Genomic DNA, 26852 nt, shown 5'->3' on the forward strand with positions numbered 1-26852 from the left:
ACATATACACAATAATACAAGGCAAAAAAGTTAGTAGTTATATATTTCCAAATGTTTCTTTTGTGTTTCAAGCATATTTGAGATAATTTTAGCATATTTGAGTAACTTAGACAATTTACAAGTTTATCAAGTTTATAAGCAAATTTTGGAAATTTTGAGTGTGTGATTTTTTCCGGTACCAAGCTATGTTTGCAGACAGGAATAGGTGGCATAATGACAGAAACTCCCATTAAATGACCCAATTTGGAAAACTAGACCCCTTCAGGTATTCTTTGAGGGGTATAGTGAGCATTTTGATCAAACAAATATTGTTTTGCAAGAATTATTACAATAGACAAAAAAAATTTCATTTTCATTTTCTTCAAATATGTGTAATTTTAAAGCCAGTTTTTTTTGCACACAACACATCAAAAAGAAGAAACACACCCCAAAATATATCACCCCACTTCTCCCGTGTTAAAAAATGTTCACTTTGTGGCCTTAGTCCTATGTACGCACATATAGTAGGGCCTAAGAGGTCGGGAGGGCCAAATGGATTTCAAAACACAAATTTTGCTTGCAGATATTTTATGTCCATTGCACATTCAAACAAGATTTGAGTTACCAAAGCAATTGAAAACACCCATAAATGACACCATTTTATAAACTAGACCCCTTAGGGTATTCATTGAGGGGTATAGAGAGTACTTTGACCCTATAAGTTTTGAGAAAATTTGCGTCAAACAAAAAAAATTTCATTTTTTACACAAGTGTCATTTTATAGGCTGTTTTTTTTGCACATAACACAAGAAAATGAAGAAAAACACCCCAAAATAGATGACCCCATTTCTCCCGTGGTCAAAAATGTACACTTTGTGGCCTTAATCCTATGTACGGATGCACGGTAGGGCCCAAAAAGAAGGGAGCACCAACTGGATTTCAAGACACAATTTTTGCTTCTAAATGTTTCAGGCCCATTGCTCATTTAAAAAAGATTTGAGTTACCAAAACAATTGAAAACCCCAATAAATGACCCATTTTATAAACTAGACCCCTTGAGGTATTCATTGAGGGGTATAGTGAGTATTTTGACCCCATAGGTTTTAAAAGAATTTGCGTCAAACAAAAAATTCTCATATTTTTTACACAAAAGAGTAATTTAAAAGGCAGTTTTTTTGCACATAACACATGAAAATGAAGAAAAACACCCCAAAATAGATGGCCCCATTTCTCCCGTGTTCAAAAATGTACACTTTGTGGCCTTAATTCTATGTACGGACGCACGGTAGGGCCCAAAAAGAAGGGATCACCAACTGGATTTCCAGACACAAATTTTGCTTGCAGATATTTCAGGCCCATTGCACATTCAAACAAGATTTGAGATACCAAAACAATTGAAACCCCCCATAAATGACCCCATTTTATAAACTAGACCCCTTAAGGTATTCATTGAGGGGTATAGTGAACATTTTGACCCTATAGCCGTTTCACAGATTTTACTAACTTAGGGATGTGTAGGTTAAAAATTAGTAAAATGTCCCTTTATCCCCAAAGTTTTCATTTTCACAAGGGGTTAAAGGAGAGAAAGCCCCCCACAGTTTGTTACACAATTTCTCCTGAACACGGCAATACCCCATATGTGGCCATAATCTGCTGTATGGGTACATGGTGGGGCTCAGAATGGAATGAGCGCTAATTGGATTTTGGAGGGCAGATTTTCCTGGAATAGTTTTCAGGTGCCATGTCGCATTTGCTGAACCCCTAAAGTACCAATACAATGGAAACCCCTCAAATGTGACCCCATTTTAAAAACTACACCCATCAAGGAATGTATCAAGGGGTATTATCATTTTGAGCCTAAAAATGCTTCCCAAAAATTAATGTACAAAATGAAAATTGAAATTTTTAAAGAAATATGCCATTTCGGTGCCCAATACGTTGCACCCACTTTGTGTTGTCAGAGACCTGCACTCCTAAAACTATTAAGGGGCCATCCCGAGGGGCAAAAAATTATATATGTGGGTGTAAACTGCTGCTTGGGAACACAGCAGGGCTCAGAAGGGAAGGGGCAGTGCGCTTTTTAGCTATTGGGGTACAGTGTTAGAGGGACTTTCGGGGCGCCATGTTGCTTTTGCAGAGCCCTGGAGGTGCCAGTAAACTGGAATTCGCCAAGAAGTGACCCCATTTTGTAGGGGAAATTTTAGGGTCTCGGCAAATATGACATGGTGTCCAAAAACCAACAATCTAAATCTGCACTCCAAAAGCACATAGCGCTCCTTCACATCTGCGCCCTGCTGTGTACCCAAATGGCGGTGTATGCCCACATGTATGACACTGGTGTACCCCGGATAACAGACTTAATGCCATATGTAGGTAGAATCGGCTGTTTGGACACAGCCGGGCACAGAAGGAAAGGAGCGCTATATTGGTTTTTGGAGCACAGTTTGGTTTTAGGACACCATGCCACTTTTGCAAAGCCCCTGAAGTGGAATCTGCAGACATGTCACCCCATTTTGGACACTACCCCACTGATGGCATTTATCAAGCGGTGTAGCGAGCATTTTAACCATTGAGAGTTGCATTTATTTGGTTTCCAGAAATGAAATTGCGGCTGATAATGAGAAGTTAAAAATGAAGTTTTCCAGAGATTCGCCATTTCAGTATCTGATATGTTGTGCCCAACTTATGTCAGCAGAGATACACACTCCAAAAACTGGTAAGTGGGTATCCCGGGCACAACAGCTTTCAGAGCGTTCATCTCTGATACGAGTCGGACACAACATATTACGCACTGAAATGACCGATTCTTGGAAAAATTGGCATTTTCACTTCTCACAATCAGCTTTGTATTCATTTATGGATAATATGTTATAGCAACACTTGGGGGTTAAAAATGCTCTCTGTACCCCTGGATAAATCCTTCAGGGGTGTAGTTTCCAAAATAAGGTCACATATCAGGGGATTCCACTTTACTGGCGCTTCAGCTCTGCAAAAGCGTCATGGCATCCAAAAACCAAACCGTCTGTGCTCCAAAAACCCAATAACCCTTCTTTTCCCTTCTGTGTCCGGCTGTGCCCTAATATCAGTTTATACCCACATATGACATTATGTCCGTTATCCTGGGTACACCAGTGTCATACATGTGTCATACATGTGGCATAAACTGCAGTTTGGGCGCACAGCAGGGCGCAGAAGGGAAGGAGCGCTATGCGACTTTTAGAGTACAGATTCAGATGTTTGGTATCCGGACGCCATGTCATGTTTGTAGAGCCTATAACGTACCAGAAAACTGGATTCCCCAAAGGAGTCACCCCATTTTGAAAACTGCACCCCTGAAAGAATATATCAGGGGGTGTAGTGAGTATTAGTACCCCGGACGTGATTGCAGAGGGGATGGCGAAGGGGAATATATAAGCGGTGTGGAGAACATTGCAAACACCACATTCCCTACTATGTCCCATGATTGGGGGAGTCACTCTGGGGTCACTTAGGGGGTCACTTCCGGTGTCTTTTCCCTCGTAAGCTGTAAATCTGGGGTGTCCGCTGATATTCACTCGCACAGCTTATATATTCCCTACCTGACGCAGCCAGTTGTATTCTAATGATTTGGCGATTTTGGGGTTGTTTGTCTTCACATTACTAGATGCTATATTTTCTTTATTTTTCTGGTGACGTGGCCATATAAGGGCTTGTTGTTTGCGGGATGTGATGCATTTTGTAATGACACCATTTTTGGGTGCCTACAACTTACATTTTATTAACCCTTTTTTGCAGGATTTTTTAAAGAATAATCAATCCTGGCATTGCATTCTACCTTTTAAATTTTTCGCCATGCAGCGTACAATATAAGTAACATGTTCCCTTTATTCTACGGGTCGGTACGGTTACGGCGATACCTCATTTATAGTATTTTTTTATGCGATACTAATTCTGTAGAATAAAAACACATTTAGGGACATAAATCAATGTTTTTTGCATCGCCATCTTCTGAGAAGCGTAACATTTTTATTTTTCGGTTGACAGTGTTGGTTGAGGGCTTATTTTTTGCGGGACAATGTGCGCTTTTTATTGGTACTGTTGTGGGGTGCATATGACTTTTTGATCACTTTTTATAGCATATTTTGTAAGGTGAGATGGTGAAAAATCACTACTTCCGGCGGGTTTTTTCCGGGTTTTTTTTTTCCAACGTTCACCGTATACATTAAATATTGTTGGAGTTTTATTGTTCAGATTGTTACGGACGCGACGATACCAAATATGTATTGTTTTTATTAAGTTTTAGGTTTTTTTTTAATAATTCATTTTTTATAGAAAAAAAGGAAATTTTGGGGCTTTATAAGTTTATTCATTTTTATCAGACACTTTATTTATTTTTCACTTTTTATTTTTTACTTTTACACTTTTTACTTTAGGACACTTGGATTAGTGATGCTTTGATAAAAGCATCACTAATTCTCTATCAGACGCTGCAGGACACAGCTGTCAGTGTCTTGCAGCGTCTGGAGGAAGTCAGACGCAGGGGCTGCCTGCGTCTGACTTCCTCTTACCCCGGGCAGGATCAACCAGGTATTGTTGGTCTCTTGGAGCTTGGGGTCACTGGCCAGACCCCAGGCTCCATGTTAGAGACATCGGCACCCCTCGATCTCGCCGCGGGGGGTGCCGATTCGGCCGGCACCGTCACGGAACCGCTTCAGTTCCGTGATCATGTTTGATCACGGAACTGAAGGGGTTAAAAAACCCCGATCGGAGCCCCCTCCGATGGGGGGTAATGGAGCAGGGTCTTAGCTGTCAGATACAGCTAAGATCCGCTCCAATTACATCGGCACTGACAGGGAATCCTTCCCTGACTGCCCGATGTAATTTTACTATAGGGCAGTCAGGAAGGACCTGTCAGTGCCGATGTAATTTTACTATGGGCCGGTTGTTAAGGGGTTAAAGGAGTGTAAAGGAGTTACAGGTGTTAAAGGAGTGTAATCCATGAATGTTATAGGTTGTTACTTTTGGTCTTTTCAGGTCTGAAAATTATGATGATGTATATGGAGACACAGATAACATGTATAAACTTTGCACAGGTTAAAGTTATTTCAGCATTTGTGAAGCATGTAGCTTTCTGCTTATGTCAGTCTTTTAGCCACTATTATCAGCTAACCGATTACACTTACAGCCAAGGTGCCTACATGTAAAGTGTTGAGAGTCATTTTGACAACATGCCAGGTACTTTTTTTTTTTTTTTTTCTTAAACAAAATATAGTATGGAGGGTTAGTACAATTTTAGGTCTTATGTATGGTATTTATTTTGTAATTTAGGCTTAATTTGTACAAGGTCAAAAGTAATATAATTATCATGGCCACCAGGGGTGTATAACAAGTGAAAACAAGATTACTCTTACTTGAAATATAAACAAGTAAAATGAATATCAAGTATTAGCAAAATTAATTAAACCATCTAGTAAGGCAATACTTACCATGTTCAGCTTGCAGACTCTCCGATATTCTAAAGCAGTGCATTTTGCTAAAATTACGGGACTGTAACACAACACAATTTGGTGGAAGCACCATATTTCGCAGTCTTCCAAATGTACATTCATGATTCAGTATCACATAACAAGCAGCATGTGCCTAAAAATGAAGCAGAACAAAAATAATGTATCACCAAAGTATATAATATAGTATAAAAATATTTAAAACATTCAGAAAGGAAGAAAATCTATATATACACTAGTGTTGAGCGAATAGTATTCAATCGAATACCTCACACCCATAGGAATGCGTGTAAGTGCCGAACACCAAGGGGTTAAGCGTGTCAAATATTCACTGCACTTAACCCCTTGGTGTTCAGCCGCTTACATGCATTCCTATGGGAGCGAGGTATTCGATCGAATACTATTCGTTCATCTCTAATATACACTCATCAAGGACAAAAACTGGAATTAAAGGGATTTTCCGATCTTGTTTCAGCACTTTGCCTGCTGTCTCCTCTTCTCACTTCCTGTACTTCTCCCACCTTCCCCAGCTTGCTAAATGCAGGATACTATGAACTATTACAATACTTATGCAGCCCAGATAATATGCACATGCTTCTAGAGAAAGGACTGAGTGTTATCTGTGTGTTTACATAGAGAGATAACAGACAGGGCTTTATCAGCAAACTGCAATTAGCTGAACTGATTGTCCTGTCGGCAGAGCAGTGAGTGACGTCACTTGTCCCATCACACAGGTCCGGCGTATTGGAAACGCTATGTAAACAATGGAAGAAATACGTTCACATAACTATAGGCAAACAAAGCAGCATTTCTAAAGCAATTTATTTAGGAAAAGTCTTCAATTTACATAAGCTACCAGTATAGATAGGATCCTTGAGGTGGAAATACCCCTTTAAGTAAATCAGAGGATCAAACGACATGTCAATGAAATGAATGATGTGGATTTGCCTCCTTCAGGTACTGTTAAAACCATATGTATCAATCCAATAGAACAGTCAGTAAAAGATGTTCAAAGGTCTTTCTATTGCCAGGTTAAAATGTCACACGTTTCAAAACATAAGCACCTTCATCAGACCAATCTGATATAAAAATAATAACTCTGCTTGTGAAGGTCTTTATACAAACATACATCATGTGACCGAAAGGTTTAACAGGATCATGAAAGTTCAGCAGTATGTATTACCATAACATATATACACTACATGTACTGTATATTGTCAGACAGGATAATGGAAACCAAAACAAAAGAAAAAAGACCAGCATGATATATATAAATTATAAAGCTATCACAAAGTGCCAGTAAAACCAATGTCAGTATACTCCCTGGATCTATACCAATCACAGTAAATATGTAAATATGAGAAATAGGTAAATAAACTGTAATTTGCTGATTGCGCTACAATGAAGTAGTAACTATGGTTCGGTGATGTCAAAAAGTCAAAGACAACTCGCACATCAGAAGGGGGTGTGTGCAGCACATGGAACTATCCAATGCATTGTATGAGGCGTGGTTCTGAGGAACGCTGGCTAATCGGGAGATCTACCTCTATTAATAGCATTGCACATGCAAATTATATAGTGCGACGGCCTTAGTGTGTATAGGTAGTCCTGTGCATGTGCACTGAAGTGCAGCTGGCCTAAGATGGTGTTCATATATATTTACACACACACATACACTAGCAGGAAGACCCAGCTTTGCACGGGTATATTTCTTCTTTTTTTTTTTAATGTAGATTGTGAGCCCCATTTAGTGTTCACAATGTACATTTTTTTCCCTATCAGTATGTCTTTGGAGTATGGGATGGAAATCCATGCAAACATGGGGAGAACATTCAAACTCCTTGCAGATGGGTTTTTTGCCCTTGGCAGGATTTGAACACCAGGACTCCAGCGCTGCAAGGCTGCAGTGCTAACCACTGAGCCACCGTGTGGCCCCATATTAAATTTTTTGGTTGTGTAATGGCCCCATAAGAATTGTCCAGTTTTGCACTGGTGTATTTTGTATGGTGTGTGTGTGTGTGTGTGTGTGTGTGTCCATAAGCATCATGTAATCTTGTGTATCTCAATTTGGATCAGTGAAAAACCTGCGATCGTTTTTTTCCCCCAACTTAGAATTCATCCTGACCACAGACAGGCTGAATATAAGGTATCTGCGATGATCCTGTTCCGTCGGGAAGGGGTCAACAGGAGGACTGCAGATACCCTATATTCATCCAGGCTGAATTCCAAGTGGGGGAAAAAAAAACAAAAAAACAGTCCTCAAGCTCAGGGAAGGGGCAGACAGACAACCAAAACACCCCCTCCCCTTCCCCAGTATCTACTGCACCCAAAAACTCCAGTCATTTTAATTTTTGAAATTTTCCTGTAGCTGCTGCATAACACCCTCCCCCCCTCGGCTTATACTCGAGTCAATACGTTTTCCCAGTTTTTTGTGGTAAAATTAGAGGCCTCGGCTTATATTCGGCTCGGCTTATACTCGAGTACATACAGTATTTGGGCATATTAATTTTGCATTAAAATTTCATATGCTTTGTTTGTGATAGCTTTATTTTTTTACAACACACAATACTAGGTTTGAAGATTGCATAAACATTAGACTCCATACCTGAATGCCACACCATTCGCATCGCATGCCTGAAAGAACTTCAGATGAACCACACGTTTTTTTGCAGACTTCACAACGGGCACTGGAAGATAAATTTCCCTCTCGCCAGTGATGATGATATGTGTCCTACAGAAGAAGAGATCCTTTTAAAAACCAGTTACATGTGCAAACCCGTGGACCCCATAGAATATAATGGGGTCAGTTGAGTTTCCAACAATTTTAGCAGGACTTTTCTCTCTGCTTATTTTAAGTGGAATCTTAAACGCTAAACGCTAGCGCAAACCTAGCAAAAGTCAGAACTACAATATCAATAGTAATGTAAAAGATCAATTTTAAAATTTAAAAAAACTCATAAGATGTCTAGTATTGAGTTGGAAGATCCAAAATGCCTCGCTATGCAATAACCTTTCTCCAGTCTCCAGCACATTGTGGTTTCAATTGCATAAAACCATATACTGTAGATGTGACAACAAGAGCATGGACAAGAAAGAAATGTTTTGATAGAAGTGCCAGTGTTTTTGTTATTAATTGCATCTGACATATGTCCTGAAATACTGGCCTTAAGGTTACGAATAGTGCAACCCACGTATTTAAGGTTGCAGATGGAAAACTCGATAATATACACTACATCTTTGCATTTACAATTCAGGAAGCATCTAGTGTAAATAAAAAAAAGTTTGCACACACTGCATTTCATAGTACCACGTTTCTTAAAACCTTTGACCTGTAGCCAAGTGCAAAATGAAAAATTTTATGAACAATAACTCGGGCAAAGGAAAAGCTCAGATAGAACGTCCCTTTTTATCTACAAAATGACAACCTGTATGTAAGATTTGAGCCAAGGTATCGTCTTGGTACAATTTGGGAAAATTCTGTTTGATTATGTCCCCACTTGATGGTATTCCTTGCTACACACTGCTGAAAAACTAATGTTATGTATATTAGAACATGATTATTGTGAACTATTCAATAACATGTCTTACACATGCCTCATTTGATTTTCTTAGGATAAGCTGAGGTATTGGAACATGAACATTTAATTCTCATTAATTCTCCCACTGGGTGTGGGATGAGTGACTGCTATCCGTGTGTAAGGCTCCGTTCCTACGGAGAAACACGCCGCTCAATTAGACACGTAAACACATGTCAGAGGGAGGCACTTCAAAACAGATCCCATTGACTTCAATGGGTGCCAGCTTACGCACGTTATACATTGAAATCAATGGGTTATAAAGCCTCCCATTGATTTCAATGTGTAACGCGTGTATGCCAGCACCCATTGATGTCAATGGGATCCGTTTTGAAGCACCTTGCTCTGACACGTGTTTAGGTGTCTAAATGAGCGGCACGTTACTCCGTGGGAATGGAGTATAACATGGTATTACTGTTTCTTTGCAGTAACGTGTGGTAATCACCTTACTAATTGCATGTAAACCAGTAAGCTTTAAGTCTAAAAAATAAATCATAAGGTACCAGTGAATTTTTGGCAGCATTGCTATTAATATAAGACAAAAAAAAAAAAAAGTATGGGCGCCACATCACCACCCCAAACCAACAAGAGATCATTGATGTAGCACCCATACCAGTACATGTCATCATAAATCAGATTTGCAGATGAATAGATAAAGGATTCTTCCCATTTAGCCATATTTGAATTATCCAAGGATGGTGAAAATTTCACTCCCATAGGGGAACCACATAGGGGGCGTTCACACTACCGTCGGTGCCCAACAGCTAGTGTCCGTGAAAAATCTTGTGCGGACTTTAGCAACGGACACTAGCTGTGTCCGTGACAATTTGTATTGATTTAAATGGAGATCAGGTGCATTCTTTTACTGTCCGTGCCTGTCCTTAACTGTCCGTTCCCAAAGATGTCCGACTTTTCAAGTGGACAGCAAAAACCTACGCCGGGATGTCCGACATTAGCAGTGGACACTAGCTGTCGGACACCGACGGTAGTGTGAACGCCCCCATACATGCAAATAAAATTAATCAAACATAAAATAAGTATGTTTCAATAGAAAATGGATCACATTGACTATATATTTAGATAATTTTGAATATATACTCGATCCACTGTACTTGTATAAATGGTGTGCAACAGAATGTAATGCAAGATTGTGTGGAATACAAAGAAGGTGCATCACAAGTGATCCACCTCTAAAATACACTGGTACACACAAAACAAAAAGTTACAAGTCATCCAGCCACAGAAGTCTTTCATTTAGGGAACCAACACCAAAATAATCACTCAGAGGGGAGGGCACAATGATTTTATGGATCTTGGGCAGATCAAGGAACATTGGAATAACCAATGGACAAGAAACTTTCTGTTTCGACCCGCTTCACATTTGCGTTCAGGCCATTCTGTTCCCCTCTCCACATGAAAAATGAGGAGAGATAAGTCCTGCAAGCAGCACTTTTCTCTCTGAATTTTTCATGTGGAAACCACAAGGACATCATTATAGTCTTTGGGGTCCATGGGTTTCCCTAGGTAACCACTTTTTTTTTAATCTCCAGTGTTCTACAATATCTGTCAGGGCTCGTTCACATCTGCGCCCAGCACTCCATTCTGCAGGTTTCTGTTTCCCGCACAAAACAGGGCAGGAGACGGCTTGAAAAGTGTCCGGCTGTGAGCGCCAGTGAACGTTTTATGCTCTCTGCCGCAAAACCTTTTTTTAAACCGGACACTGAGTCGGACATGCAGTACTCTGTGTCCGGTTTAAAAAAAAAAAAAAAAAACGGTTTCGCCGCGCAGAGCATAAAATGCTCACCGGTGCTCAAGGCTGGACTTGGCATGACAGGTTTCCGTCTTCTGCATGCAGAAGACGAAAATTTGATAACTGAGTCCAGACGCTGGTGTGAACCCAGCATCAGATGGCTTTCAGAAAGGCCTTAAATGTAATACTCTCAAAGCACATAAGACAGCCATAAATGCCATAACTGACGGAAATTTTTCTGCTCATCTTTTAGTATCAAGATTGTTCAAAACAATTAGGAATCTGAGACCGGAAGTAAAACCTCCTGCACCCCTTTTGGATTTATCTGTTGTTCTCAATGCTCTGACATCCCATCTATTCAAATCAATCCAGGACATAGACCTGAAATGGCTATTATGTAAAGCGGCATTTCTAGTAGCCATTAGATCTGCTAAAATGCCAGGAGACCTACCCTGCCAAGTTTCATACCTAAAGTTCTTTCTTTTTAGAATATTAATAAAGAATCCTTCTTATCAATTTTCTATCCTCATCCTGAGACAGAACAACATATGTTACCACACCTTAGATGTTAAAAGAGCTATTCTCACCTACCTATATAGAACCAAGGATTTCAGAAAACAGGACAATTTATATGTACCCTTTTCAAGCACTAGTAAGGGGGTGACGTACTCTAAAAGGCACATTAGCCAGATAGATCAGGTCTACGATTAGCAAATCTCATCACCAACTACAGTAAGGGCACATTCTACACCTTCCACAGCAACTTCATTGGCTGAAAATGCACTACCTTCATCAAGCATTATCGCCTGGATATCCTGTCAGTGTCCAGCCTTTGGCACAGCGGTACTTAATATGGTATCCAAATGATGATCTTCCCAAATTGGGTAGCTAGCTAGGCCCCCTCTGTGCTGCCACATGATAAATAAGAAAGACAAAATTGGGTTTATCTGGAATTTTTACTTTCTTTGAATCTGAAGGCAGCATGGCATACCCTCCCAACTTAAAATTAAGTAAAAAAAAAAAACACTTGGCCATTAAAACGCAAAGAGAGAGTAGAGAGAATAAAAGGTTCTTATACCATCAATTTTGCTAATTGCTACATAGGTGGGCAAGTCCTAAGAGGAATTAAAGGCTAGGATAAAAGGGCATGTGTGCTGCCTTCAGACTCATAGAAAGTAAAATTCCAGGTAAACCCCATTTTGTCTATATTATGTAGCTTCATATAAATATCCTAATCCGTGTTTTCAAGCAGCGATATCTCTGGAAATAAAGATAGCACTAACGCCCAAGATAAATCTGTTTAAGTGACCTTCGCCTACCCTTGTTCTTTACATTTTACATAGCCCCTTCTCCAAGATTGTACTCCAAGGCTGTGTAAGATGTAGAGAAAATGGGGGAGTATCACTTCAAACCGTTATATCTTGGAGAATATAAAACATACACTAGCGTTTGGTGTATTATAAGAGAGGAGATTCTCATCTTTTGATACGACACTAATATTACAATGCTATCTAAATTATTTCCAGAGGTATCACTGGCTGAAAACACAGTGATGATTGGGATATTTATATCATATATTTTATGCAGCAGCTTACAAATATCCCAATCCTGACTATTTTTAACCAGTGATATTTCTGGAAATAATTTAGATAGCACAGAAATCTTCTCTTTCATAAAACACCAAAACCAAGATTGTACGTTTTATAATGTCCTAGATATTGTATGGGACCTTGATGGCACTTGGCAGCACTGTAAGTGACCGTCTGCTTCACCCCAAGTATGAGAAGGAGCGCTATCGCAGGTCCTTCCTTCCAACCGTGACCAGGCTGTATAATCTACATCAGACCAAGCGAAGATCACTCCGCACAGAGAACTAATGATTATGAAGTCTTCCTTCTTTCTCTTCCATTCCTTAGCTTGCTATGGGCTCCTAGTATATCTTCTCTTCTCAGCTTATGTGTGTCTACTTCCGTAATATATTACTGTGTATTATCCTGTACCTGTATTACTATGCTGCTGTAACATACTGAAATTTCCCCACTGTGGGACTATTAAAGGATTATCTTATCTCTCTTATATAACTTAAATGACCCTTCCCCACCCTCATCTTACACACTTAGTCCCGTCCTCCTGTACACCATACACAGTAACATTCAGTGAGGCACAGAGACAGTTTTAAATACAGAGATAAGGGACAGAGTGAAAAAAAAAAGAAGGATTTTAAAAAAGGGTACACAATTTGTTAAAGGGGCTCTATCATTGGGAAAACACATTGTTAACTAAGCACATAAATGTATAGACTTTAGACAGGCTATTCCACACTTACCTTTTGTATGTAAATCGCCTCAGTAGTTTTTGAATGAGCCCATTTTTATTCATATGCTAATTAGGCTCCACCGAGCACTCCTCCCTCTCTGCTGTGTGCAAGAGCAGGGAGATGAGTCAGCAGCAGCCTGTGCTGTACACACAGCAGAGGGTGCTTGATGAGACTTTCAGTGCTCGCTGGAGGATAATTAGCATATTAAAAAATGGGCTCATTCAAAAACTACTGAGGCGATTTACATACAAAAGGTATGTGTGGAATAGCCTTTCTAAAGGCTATGCAGGTAGGTGCTTAGCTAAAAATGATTTTTCCCAATGATAGAGCCCCTTTAATAAAGTGTATTACAAACTTTATTTAAGACAATGTAATGTGAGTCCACAGCCAGCCTAGATACACCAAAAATCGTTGGAACATGGTGCACGGACCACTCCCCCCGGACAGGGGCAAAATACAAATAGCTTCAAAAAAGATTTGTAGTCCAGCACCACATATGAAATTTTTTTGCTAAAACATAGCTTTTAATTAGATGGAAAATTTAAAAACATTCAGAATGGCACATGATACACAAAATATAATCAGAAAAATATATTGAACATAGATGTGACACAAAAAGAAGAAAAACAAACCAGCTCCGAGTTCACATAGTGCAGATCGCTACGACTAAGAGACAGGAGTCTCGAAACGCATCAGCCTTTCTGCACTATGTGAACTCGGAGCTGGTTTGTTTTTCTTCTTTTTCTGTTCAATATTCTTTTCTGATTATATTTTGTGTATCATGTGCCCTTGTGAATGTTTTTAAAATCAAAAGCTGTCTGATGATTGATCATGATCTTCAAGTACAGTATATCTTGCTGGGTATAAGGAATGGAGGAGGGGGGGGGGGGACCATGAGAAGGACCACAATTTAAACAGGGAGTGTGTTAGGGATAAGGAATGAGAGAATAAGAGGAAAGCCGTGTTGAGGACCAATAATAATTAGTGTATTTTGTGCTGGAAACTGTGGACACGTACAGGGAGCAAGTGCAATACAGCTGCTTTTATTTAAGTAATAAGAGTGGTTGCAGCAACCCCATTCACTGCATAGTGGTGAGTATGGGGAACTGCAGCGTCACTCCTATTACTTAAATAGGAGCATTGCGGCAAGAATTACCCTTCGGCACACAGAGGATGATGTGTGGAAGGTCATCTATAGGAAAAATTATATTTGAGCCAAAAAAAAACCTTTAACTGAGCTGCTAGTTCTGCAGCATGTCATTTTTTTAATAATATTCTGGAAAAGAAATTATGAAGAATTAGGTACAAAACTGGCACATGTAGGATGTATATCAGGTAAATTCCATAGACCTGATCTAATTATATGTATGAGCACATCCAACAGCATACAATTAATACAAATAGATTTCTCAATACCTATTGCATGAGGAGTCACACCACTCTGGAGAAATTACTACAGGCACACCCTGGCATGTTAATTACACATTGGTCACACACAGTGTCTTCGGACTGCTTATAAATTATATTTCTATTTGGAGTGTTCAAGAACTTTAATTATGGTGTAAAAAAATAACATAAGTATATTCTAAATTAGAAAATGAATGGAGTTTTTTGTATTTTTTAATAACACAGTTTGAATCAAGTTTTCATACTAAACATAAGTTTTAAAAGGGTGGTTCAATTTTAGAAAATAACATTATTGTTTATATTATGGAAAGTTATAGGAGTTTCCAACATCCTTTTTGTATCAATTCATCTGCTTACTGTGATCCCTTGCTTACTCCCAGTAATATAAGTGCATAGTCTCCATTCTCCCTCTTTCAGGGCCTGCCTGCTGAGAAAGTTGGGCACCACATTGTTGCTTCCTTTTAGATGGACTGCAGTGAGAGGCCAGATTCTGTTCCTTCCAGTCGAAGATCCTGGAGGACACTCTGGATAGGGCACAGCTTCTTGTGCACTCTGCCTGTTGAGATAAGCGACTGTGGTAGCGTTGTCTGAGAAGATCTTCAGGTGACAACCCTTTAGAGAAGATCCTAAGAGAAGGAGAGCTTCCTTTACTGCCAATAGCTTCTGTAGGTTTGAGGAAGGAGTAGCCATAGACTGGCTCCATACTGGACTTGTTCCCAGGTTGTGGATATGTGGGCTCCCTAACCATGCAAGCTGGCATTCTGGTAGTGTGAAAGGGCAAGGATGCCAAATAACACCTCTCTGAAGGTTGCTCTTGTCCAGCCATCAGAGAAGAGCGTCCCTCATAGACGAGGGATTCTTTACATTCTTGTCTAAGGATATCTGACGTCTGTCACACACTGATAGCAGAAAGGCTTGCAGATCCCTGGTATGAGCCTTAGCCCAGAGAACCCAAGGGACGGAGGATGTTAAAGAGCCCAAAAGTCTCATCTTTTCTGTGATGGAACTTGATGCTGTGTATAGGGAAGGAAGAGACCTTCGAAATTATGGCGTAATGCTTTTCCACTGGAAGGAAGGAAGCTGCTATTTGGAAATGCAGAAGGACTCCTAGAAAGGTCATGTTACGGCTGGGAAGAAAGCTGGATTTCTCCATGTTGATTAGCCAACCCAACTCCAAGAGGGTCTGTTTGATGAAACTCAGATGTGACAAGAGCAGGAGCTTTGTCGGGGCTGACACCAGGAAGTTGTCCAGATATGGTATAATCTGGATGCTCTGTAGATGGAAGGAGGAGTATAGTTCCGCCATGATCTTCATGAAGACTTACAGGGGTGAAAAGAGACCGAAGGGAGGGTGAAGGGGAGAGAAGGAAGGAAGGAAGGAAGGAAGGAAGGAAGGAAGGAAGGAAGGAAGGAAGGAAGGAAGGAAGGAAGGAAGGAAGGAAGGAAGGAAGGAAGGAAGGAAGGAAGGAAGGAAGGAAGGAAGGAAGGAAGGAAGGAAGGAAGGAAAGAAAGAAAGAAAGAAAGAAAGAAAGAAAGAAAGAAAAAGAGAGAGAAAGAAAAAAAAAAGAGAGAAAGAAAGAAAAAGAAAGAAAGAAAAAAAAAGAAAGAAAGAAAAAGAAAGAAAGAAAAAGAAGGAAAGAAAAAAAGAAAGAAAGAGAAAAAGAAAGAAAGAGAGAAAGAAAGAGAAAAAGAAAGAAAGAAAGAAAAAGAAAGAAAGAAAAAGAAGGAAAGAAAAAAAGAAAGAAAGAAAAAAGAAAAAGAAAGAAAGAAAGAAAGAAAGAAAGAAAGAAAAAGAAAGAAAAAGAAAGAAAGAAAGAGAGAGAAAGAAAGAGAAAGAAAGAAAGAAAGAAAGAAAGAAAGAAAGAAAGAAAGAAAGAAAGAAAGAAAGAAAGAAAGAGAAAAAGAAAGAAAGACCAGCAGTCTTTGTATAAGAGATTCACAGTGGAACCTCTTGTAGAAATATAATGGTTCAGAGATTTTAAATTAAAGATGGTCCAGAATGAACTGTTGGATTTTTGAACAAAGGAATATCAAGGAGTAATAGCCTTCTTCCCACTAAGAAGGTGGTACAGGAACCAGGACATCCTTGTGAAGGAGCAAGTCTATTTGCAACTCCAGAGCAGCCTGTATATAAAGGGAAGTTGTTTTTGTGATGATAAATTTCTTTGGGGGTGTTTCTAGAAATATCAGCCTGTAACCCTGTTGAACCACATAGATGATCCATGAGGATGAGGAGATATTCTGCCAGGCTATGAGCAACCCCCCCCCCCCCCCTCATTAGCCTCTCTCCCACTGCAGGGTTGGAGTCATTGGTTTGACTTACGCTCTTGCGCTTTTGGTTCCAAAAGAAGCGTTTCTGGTGATAAAATCTTGACTCTGAGGGAAACCCTTTTTTCCTGTCTGAAGCCTTCTCTAAAATATCATCCAACCTGGAACCGAAAAGTCAATCCCCTTCACATGGGATCTGGCATAATTTTGTTTTTGAGGACTTACAGGATTTTCTCTCCGTATTTTAAAAGCGGAATGGGGAACGGAATCCCTGAGAGGAGAGCGGGTGCAGGTGTGAGCCTAGCCTTAAATATCATAGAGGTGGTAGCCTTTTTGTCCAGACCTTTCCACTCTTTGTGAATCACGTGGACAAGGAAGACCTGAAGTTTCTTTTCCCTCAAACCCTGAAACACCTGATATGGGATGGAGCTGCATAACTACCAGGGTAGCAGCAGTAGCGGCTGCCACAGGGCCTGGCGAGCCCCTCATGTGTTTGTTTTTTGTTTTTGTTTTTTTAAATAGGCTGTTATCTGCTGGAGTAACCTCAGCAGGTAACGGGCCCTATTTACTTGCCATCCTGGCTCTGGCTCATGGTCACCGGGGCTTTCCCTTCTACGGTTGTGATCAGGAGCGGGGATCAGTAAGTGATGCCGCGGACCCGCGAACCCCACAAACACTGCTATCATTACTCAGGGTTCTTATGCAAGCCAATATTGTTGTTACAAGTGGTGTGACGCTATAGTTATTACTTATTTCAAAATACACCTGCATTTTATGTATAACACTTGTATATTGATTACACGGTTTTCATTTATTTATGATATTCCGCTATCTATGTAATAATGGATTATATGCATTTATATTAATTTGGACTTTATGCAGATTTTACTTATGCATTTTGTATTTTTTGTGATATAAGAATTTGGATTGTTTAATTACACTGGGAATTGAATGCCCTTTATATAACTGCTATTATCACTGCTGTTCGCTTGAGAAAGGTTCTGGATGTGAACCAAAATGTTGCTTTGAAATTAACCCACTGACATTTTTGGGATATGTTGGAGTGCTGCCATTTTGTTCATCTACATATAAGAGGGAGCAACCCTCTTTTGGATTTGCACCCAGTGTGTTATTTTGCCTTGAACTATATATACCGTATTTTCCGGCGTATAAGACGACTGGGCATACTGTATAAAACGACCCCCAACGTTTCCAGTTAAAATATAAAGTTTGGGATATACTCACCGTATAAGACTACCCCTCTTCTGTGGGGTACCTCTTTTTAATGCAGACTTACTCCTTGGCATACTCTTTAATGCTTTTTTATTTGCGTTCTAGTCCCGAATAGAGATAAGCGAATAGTATTCAAAACTATAGTTTCGAATACCTCGCTCCATAAGAATGAATGGAAGTGGCTGACGCCAGCGCTTAACCCCTTGGTGTCCGGCCGCTTCCATTCATTCCTATGGAGCAAGGTATTCGAAACTATAGTTTAGAATACTATTCGCTCATCTCTATTCCCAAACCATCTTTTATGTAAAGGAGGGTTCACACTACCGCCACTGTCCGCCCTGGGATTTTCGTCCTAAACCCTGGAGAAACTGGAAAGGCGGCGGCTTGCCAGCGGTCTGCTTTACAACCCATTCGTTTGAATGGGTTGTAAAGCAAACCGCCGGTGTCCATATGTGGTCTCTCCGTCTGGATAACCGTTTGGTTTTTTTTGCACAGACAATGTGGCGGGGCCACATTTACCATAAATATAGCATTTTGGGGAATGTCTATTGCTTAGATCACCTTTTATTTAAATCAGAGGCGAAACAGTGAAAGAAAAAGGGGGTTTGGCACTTCTGATTATGACATTCACCGTACAGGAAAAATATTTTATAAGTAGTCCGGGCATTTTCGGACATAGGGGTAACCAATATGTACATATATCACAGTAGTTTTCTGCTTTTATATGTATTCTATGGAAAGGAGGTGATTTAGAACTTTTAAATTTTTTTATATATTTTTTTTTAAACAATTTTGTATTTATTTTTTTTAACTATTTTTATTAGCCCCCACCTAGGGGGCTTGAACCTGCAATCATTTGATTGCAAGTCCCCATAGACGGCAATACAAGTGTATTGCCGTCTATGGGAGATTCTGTACATTACTATTGCGGCTGGTCATAGACTAGCTACAATAGTAATATTGCTGGGACAGACCTGGGAGCCTTCATTAGGCTCCCGGCTGTCACCAGAACAGGTCGGCTCCTGCGACCTCGTCAGGTATTACATTCATTCTGATTGCGGGCATTAGCATCGGGCCTCTGTGTTAAGCGGAGACCCGGTTGCTATGGCGACCGCTCTGCAGCAGAGCCGTCACCATTAGCTTTACATACCCGGCAGATGCTGTGGAGGCCGGGTCCGCGTTATCACTCCACTCCTGCCACTGCAGGAAGCCAGCAGCGGCAGGAAGGTTGCGATCCCGCTCCTCCACCCCCTGCCCCACTGTATACCCGGCGTATAAGACGACCCCCAACTTTTCAGAAAAGTTTTGGGGTTAAAAAGTCGTCTTTCCCTAGAATACATATAAAAGAAGGAAACCACTGTGAAACACATACACGTTAGGTATTCCTGTGTCTTAAAGTATCTGGTCTACTCACTGTGTTAATAATTTGAACAAAAAGTGAGGAATAGACATTCCCCAAAACTATAGCCATGGCATACCACAGCTGGTGAACCCTAATAGAGATACAAGGGCATTAAAAGCTCAGCCTATGTGCAAGGACATCTTGTGCCCATATCGGTTTCCTCTCATGACAGGACTTCAGGCATTTTTCAACAGGATAATGGTTGTCCACAAACAGTAAAGGTTACCCAGAAATGTTCTTGCCAGATATCAACACTTCCTTGACCTGCCTGGTTGAGGTCCACAATAATTCATAGAAAACTAGCTTTATTTTGCTAAATAATATCCATATGTAGAAGATTACATAGAAGTAGAATGCTCAATTGCTTACAAGTATACAACATCAACCAAGTGAAGGGGAATCTACAAAACAAATACTTAACAAGTATGAAAAAGTTATTATACAAGTTGCAGCAATGCCGATTGCGTATGGAATGCTTTATTATGTACCCATAGCATGATACAACTTGTCAGTGTTTATAAGACTCAGTGATATTATGCTTAGGCTCTATTCACAAGACAACTATAATACCTTTATACAATGCTTATTCTCCAAGCATATGTAGAAAACTGAACTCTTATGGATATGTTTAGACACTATACATTGCCATACAATTTAACAGCAATGAAAAGCATAGTTAATTTCACTTGGTTACGGTATGTGTTTTTTCCAATGCAAGTTAATGGTGTGTTTAAGCAGTTGTATAACCATAAATACCTAATGCACATGTTTGGTAATACAATTCTAGCAATCCCCAGGCATGTCCAAAACATGTGAACAGATATGGTTACTTTTTTTTTTTTTTTTTTTACTATATTCACATGATTGAGCTGAATCTTGGCATTGTGTTTAAATGATTCGCGGATCAGTTTATTTCATGAACTCATTCATCCCAATGGATTAACTGGGTCTATGCAAACTGAGCCACAAGTTGATCTTTAAGAAAAACATATGGCATGTCCTATTTTTTTCATGGATCACTGATATACATTCTTTGTACTGGTGCATACTGAAAAAAGAAAGTTTTAACAGTAATAATATTAAAATAGGATTTCACAACAACAAGGTCTAAAAACCATAAATTACAGTAAGAAAATTCTTCACTTATAGTAGTCTAGTAAACTTACATGGTCCTGTTGCCCATCATGGTGACACTGACGACAGTCACTGCAAGTAAATAAGACGCAGTCTGTGTGCACATGGAGTTCACAAACTAAAAAATAAAAATGAAAAATTACAATTATTGAATACTAAAAGGCAATAGATTACAAATACCAAAATTTCCCATTGACTTATTCATAGTGTTATATTTAGATCCTTTATGGATTCAATGACAGACATGTTTACCTGTCTAAAACACTGGTAACATACAGTTGTAACTGATAAGGTCAGTGATAAGCTGCAATGATCATGTAAATGAAGTCTGTGACATCAATTCTATAGGACCAGTAGAGGACTATGGGAGTGGCAGCATTGGAGCACCCGCCACCTTACAGCTGGGGGCTTCCCCTTTGCCCTCATGGTTAGGAAAAAATGGGTGCACTGTCACTCTGAAATCCCAAACTGAATTATGACACTTTTGTGCTGCCTTGGACATTTCTCTGCCTGCTAATCGGCAGAAACGGCAACATCTGTCTTCAGCTGACTCTGCTCCAGCAGCCAGATCTCCCAGTCTACATCACCAGGATTCACTTCAATCTTTTTTTTTGCCTTGACATGTACAGCTGGATCATAGGAATGAGTCCTTCACCGGGACTTTGCTTCTTCAGTTATTGTTCAGTTGTTCATTATTGCTAGTTTTTGCCACATGCCAGGGGATGGGGTAATGGGGATTTCTGGGAGCCAGCTCTGGCTTCAGATAGCTGGTTCTCTCTAATCTGCTTCTTAACTGGGCTTCACAGCCTCGCTTCCCATGGCACAGGGGCACAATGCCATGGCTATACTTAATTTTACACAGTACATTAACAGTTGATCTTGCCTTTGCTTCATTTCACTTATGCTAGCCTCTATGTCTCCGCCCCACAGGTATCCATTTCCTACAGCTGTCTGCGCATCCAGTGGCAAACTGCACTATGTATGGCATTCCTAGATTTTAGAAATGGCTAAGATCGTGTCTATTAGAGTCAAAGGTCTTAACTCTAATGCAAAGTGCATTATGGCGTTGACAGAACTACATACTCTTAACCGGTTTCTGTTGGAGGAATTTTTTGATTTTCATTTTTGACTCCTCTCCCCCCACACACACACACTTTTTCCAAACCCCATAAGGGTGAATTCACACTACGTAAACAGCTGTTTATTCTGAACATAAAACACGTTCAGAATCAGCGGCGTATAAAGCAGTTTCCATTCATTTCTATGGGAGCCGGCATACGAGCACTCCCCATAGAAATGAATGGGCTGCTTTTTTCACTGCGAGCAGTCTCATTGAAGTGAATGGGATGTGCTGGCGTGTATGGCTAGCTCTGCTCATGCCGAGCCGTACACGCGAGCACTTTCCATTCACTTCAATGGGACTGCTCGCAGTGAAAAAAGCAGCCCATTCATTTCTATGGGGAGTACTCGTATGCCAGCTCCCATAGAAATGAATGGAACTGCTTTATACGCGCTGAATCTGAACGTGTTTTACGTTCAGAATAAGCTGCCGTTTACGTAGTGTGAATTCACCCTAACTCTTATTTTTCTGCTCTCAAAGCCCTATGATGTCTTAATATTTGCAGGACAATTTTTTTTTTTTTTCATGATGCCGCCATTAATTATTCTGCATAATGTACTGTAAAAAATTATATGTCACTTGTATTCTAATGTTTCGGTACAATTCCGAGTATACCAAATTTATATGGTTTATTTACATTTTAACCCCTTAACAAGAATCCAAAACTGTGCAAAAAATTTTTTTCTAAAAGTCGCCATATTCTGACACCTGTAACTTTTTTTATACTTCTGTGTACAGGGATGCATAGGGCGTCTTTTTTTTTTTATTATTATGCAGGGTCAGGTGTATTTTTTAGTTAGACCATTTCAGGGAATTGCTATTGCTCTGATCACTTATTAAAATTTTTATTACAATCAAAACAGTGAAAAAATGGCATGTTTGGCACTTTTGATTTTTTTCCCCCCCACTACGGCAATTACCATACGGGAAAAATATTTTTATAGATTTGTAGAGCAAACATATTCGGTCACAGGGATACCTAAAATGTATGTGTTTTATAGTATTTAAAGAGGACCTTTCACCGATTTGGGCACAGGCAGTTCTATATACCGCTGGAAACTCAGCGCACTGTTGACCTTCCCAATCTGTGGTGCGGGTAAAGAGCTATCGGTCCCGGTACCGTAGCTCTTTACAGTCAGAAGAGCGTTCCTGACAGTCAGGTACGTCTTTCTCCACAGCAGCGCCTATCGCGCTGTGCTGTGTGAGCAGGGAGGAACATCCCCTCCTGATAATACTTGTCTATGGACGAGCACTGTGAGCAGAGGGAGGGGGCGTACCTCCCCTCTCAAATTGTACAGCGTGATAGGCGCTGCTGTGAAGAAGGACGTACCTGACTGACTTTCAGGAACGCCCTTCTGACTGTTAAGAGCTACGTTACCGGGACTGATAGCTCTTTACCCGGGGCACAGATCGGGAAAGCAGATAGTGCGCTGAATTCAGCGCACTGTCAGCTTTCCAGAAGTATATAGAACTGCCTGTGCCCAAATTGGTGAAAGGTCCTCCTTTAAAGAGGACCTTTCACCATATCTGGGCACATGCAGTGTTATATACTGCCAGAAAGCTGACAGTGCGCTGAATTCAGCGCACTGTCGGCTTTCCCGATCCGTGCCCGGTGTAAAGCGCTATCGGTCCCGGTACCGTAGCGCTTTACAGTCAGAAGGGCGTTTCTGACCATTAGCCAGGAACGTCCTTCTGCCTCGCGGCGCCAATCGCGCTGTGCTGTGGAGCCGGGAGGAACGCCCCCTCCCTCTCCTGATAATGCTCGTCTACGGACAAGCTGTGTGAGCAGAGGGAGGGGGGAGTTCCTCCCGGCTCCACGGCACAGCGCGATTGGCGCCGCGAGGCAGAAGGACGTTCCTGGCTAATGGTCAGAAACGCCCTTCTGACCATAGAAGAGCTACGGTACCGGGCCGTAAGCTCTTCACACCGGGCACAGATCGGGAAAGCCGACAGTGCGCTGAATTCAGCGCACTGTCAGCTTTCTGGCAGTATATAACACTGCCTGTGCCCAAAAGTGGTGAAAGGTCCTCTTTAAGTACTTTAATATGTGTTCTAGGGAAAGGGGCTTGATTTGAACTTTTAATACTTTTTTTTTCCTTACTTTTTTAAATTTATTTATTTGATGTATTTATTAGACCCCCTAGGGATCTTGAATCCCAAGGGGGCTGATCACTACTGCAATGCATTGCCAAGCTAATGCATTGCAAAAAAAGGTGCTTCTATTGCAGGCTTTAATGAAAGATGATCAGACACTACCGCTACTTATCTCATTTCTGATATCTATTGGATCCTCTCAGACACTACCCCTGCCATTTTGCCTACACGTAGCTATATGTCAAAATAGGAAGGTTATTTTGGAAAGCTTATTTCTGGTGCCGCCTGGTCGCTTATCTAGGAGAGGGTGGCCAAGATCTCCAGATTTTTCGTACGTAAGGAAACTTTTTAGAAATTGTTGATACACTGGTATCACTCATGTTACCTATCCTGTGTCTCCCCTCCTGCTTTAGTTTGTCCTTTCCTGGACATATTCTGGTATTTTCTTATATTGCCTTGATTGCTGACTAAACTCTTCACTGCACCTTTGGGCATAAACTGAATTCAGTTTTATGTACAGTATAATGTATCCTGCTTTTTGGTTGTTAAGTGTTTGTATGCATTATTGAAAATCTTTAATAAAGCAGTTAAGAAATTAAAAAAAGAAAATGGCACACATGAAGTATTGGCATGAATGTCAATCAGGGGTGAATGATGGTATTTTAGAGACTGGGAGAAAAAAAATAAACAGGACACAGAAGAAAGGAATCAATAAAACAGTAGATGCAGTAGAGGTTAATGGATATCAATCTGCCACAGGTAACAGGCAATTCAATGCAAATGAATCCAGTGAGAAATCTAGTACTGCACACATTTCCATAGTATTGTGTATCCTCGCTCCTTTTTATTTCATGACTTGTGATATACAACATCCTATAAACTGTGAATTAAAACCCATTTAATTCTTATGGGTAAACTAAAAGTTACACTAAAAAATATCTAAGCCTCATACAACAATCTGTCTGCTATTCAGTCATCCTGTAAATGTACAAAGAAACTATTTTTACTCCCATTTTCTCTGCAACATCTAAAATGGTTAAGTTAGTGAGACTCAATTAGTGACACTATGTTCCCACATTCAGTAAGCAGACAGACCCATATTAACTTAGGGTTCTTTTAAATAAGCTGATCTAAAGCCCAGAAAAAGTGCTGATTAACAATATAACAATTTTTTTTTTGCAGCTAAAAATATTTAAAAAAAAAAATAAAACAAAAGTAAAAAAAAAAAAAAAAAAAAAAAAAAAAAAACAACCACTAAATTTAGAAAACTCTGATGGGTTAAAAAAAAACAAAAAACTTTAGTAGGGAACAGAACCAGTGTGAAGCCAGTTTTCAGCTGCTAATCAGTTCTCTTCTCCTGGTTATCGTTACTACAAGTAAGGTTGCCAAACCCGGCTTTCTGGTATATGAAATAGCATACTACAGATCATCTACATTTTTTCTGCCTTTACATTCTGGGACCGATTTATGCAGTTTACAGCCATCTCTAGGGAAGTGGTTAGACTAACAATGTATTTGCACTGTTTCGGGCTGGTGTGAATGCTTTTCTATAACATACTCTGTCAATTGTTACCATATGCAGGAACCCATGAGAATAATTAGCTCTTAGCCTCGAGGGAATGCCAATGTGATACCATTTGCTTATTTGTCAAATTATCTCTTGCAGAAGATTTAAGAGCCCAAATATGATCTAACAACAGGATATAGTTTCTTAGTTACCAAAATGCAAAAGCTATAAATATACAATATGACAAGAGCAAATAAATGTCGCAAAATACAATTATAAAAAAAAAAAAAAAAAAAAAATGCATATTTTTTTTCCCCTTTTTAACACTGAAGATAATTGCTTTCATAACAACTAACAAGGACATTGGATAATAACCACACTACAAAACAGATCGGAAGTTCAAAGCACAGCGTACCATCTATACAGAATAAAAAGTACCGTAACTCATACGTCAAATGGAATATATTGCAGATATACTAATTCAGATTATAATATCAAGTTAAACAGCAAAAATAAATGAAGTAAATAAATAAAAAGACCAGTTTTTTTCAGAAAATAAAGAGAATTTTGAGGCGGTTTTCTGCCTCCAATTCCAATCCATTGTCCAGCCCTATGCTTTCCATTGCAGCTTTTACTTGTGGATTAACCTCAGAACAATGGGACTAATTATAAGAATGTCTTGCGGCACAGATCCTGTGGCTGAATAAATCAAGCAGATGTGAATCTGCCACAATAAACCAATATTTAGTACTGCGCACGTTTCCATAGAATTGTGTAACCTCACTCCTTTTCATTGCGCGACTTGTGCAATTTGCAACATGCCATAAAGTGTGAATTAACACCTGTTTCATTCTTAAAACTTACCATAATTCTTGCTTAGTGCTGTAATTACAAGGCACATTTGAGCAAAATAAAATCAGTTTGTCTTCCATTGTGACAAACATTGGAAAACGTTGGCCACTGGCTACAATGTTAAATAAAAAGTTTTTTCTTTTTTGTGGTGTTTTTCTGTATAGGAAGACAATCTGCTGTTTCTTTCTACATAAAAAAAATGCCATCAAGAAAGAGGCCAAAAAAAGGCTACAACAGCCTAAGGCTGGATTCACACCTGCATTGGAGTCTCTGTAGGAGACTCCGCCACAAAATTCTCATTAAATCAGTGGAATCGTGCAAGGAGGACTTCGGTACTATACGGTTTCAGTATAAAACAGGCAGAAATTAGGCAGACGCCATTATAGTCTATGGCAGGGGTAGGGAACGTATGGCTCTCCAGCTGTTGCAAAACTACAACTCCCAGCATGCATACTTGCTCTGCTGTTCTGGGAACTCCCATGGAAGTGAATGGAGCATGCTGGGAGTTGTAGTTTCACAGCAGCTGGAGAGCCAAAGGTTCCCTACCCCTGGTCTATGGGGCCTGTGAGTTTCTGATGGTAACCACTTTTTGAGCAGACAAGGTCTCAGTCTTTCGCATCCCCATGTGGACCTTAACAACGGAGACCTGAACCCTCTCCTCCTATTTCTCATCCAACCTGCTCTTTGACAGACTACAGTCAGGCTTCAGACCCTGGCACTCCACTGAAACT

At 40.0% G+C, this 26852-nt stretch overlaps 1 protein-coding gene across 1 annotated transcript in view; it reads right to left on the reverse strand.

Moving 5' to 3' along the window:
• Positions 1-26852, reverse strand: part of DGKQ (diacylglycerol kinase theta) — a 121640-nt gene that overhangs the window by 56682 nt on the left and 38106 nt on the right. Inside the window, exons 4-6 of the mRNA XM_075280420.1 lie at positions 20581-20666; positions 8068-8193; positions 5445-5598 (exon numbers count right to left, since the gene is read on the reverse strand). Coding sequence (XP_075136521.1) covers positions 5445-5598; positions 8068-8193; positions 20581-20666 — 366 coding nt within the window. The remainder of the gene's footprint in view (positions 1-5444; positions 5599-8067; positions 8194-20580; positions 20667-26852) is intronic.

The sequence above is a fragment of the Leptodactylus fuscus genome, chromosome 1, assembly GCF_031893055.1.
Source record: "Leptodactylus fuscus isolate aLepFus1 chromosome 1, aLepFus1.hap2, whole genome shotgun sequence".
Classification (NCBI taxonomy): Eukaryota; Metazoa; Chordata; class Amphibia; order Anura; family Leptodactylidae; genus Leptodactylus; species Leptodactylus fuscus.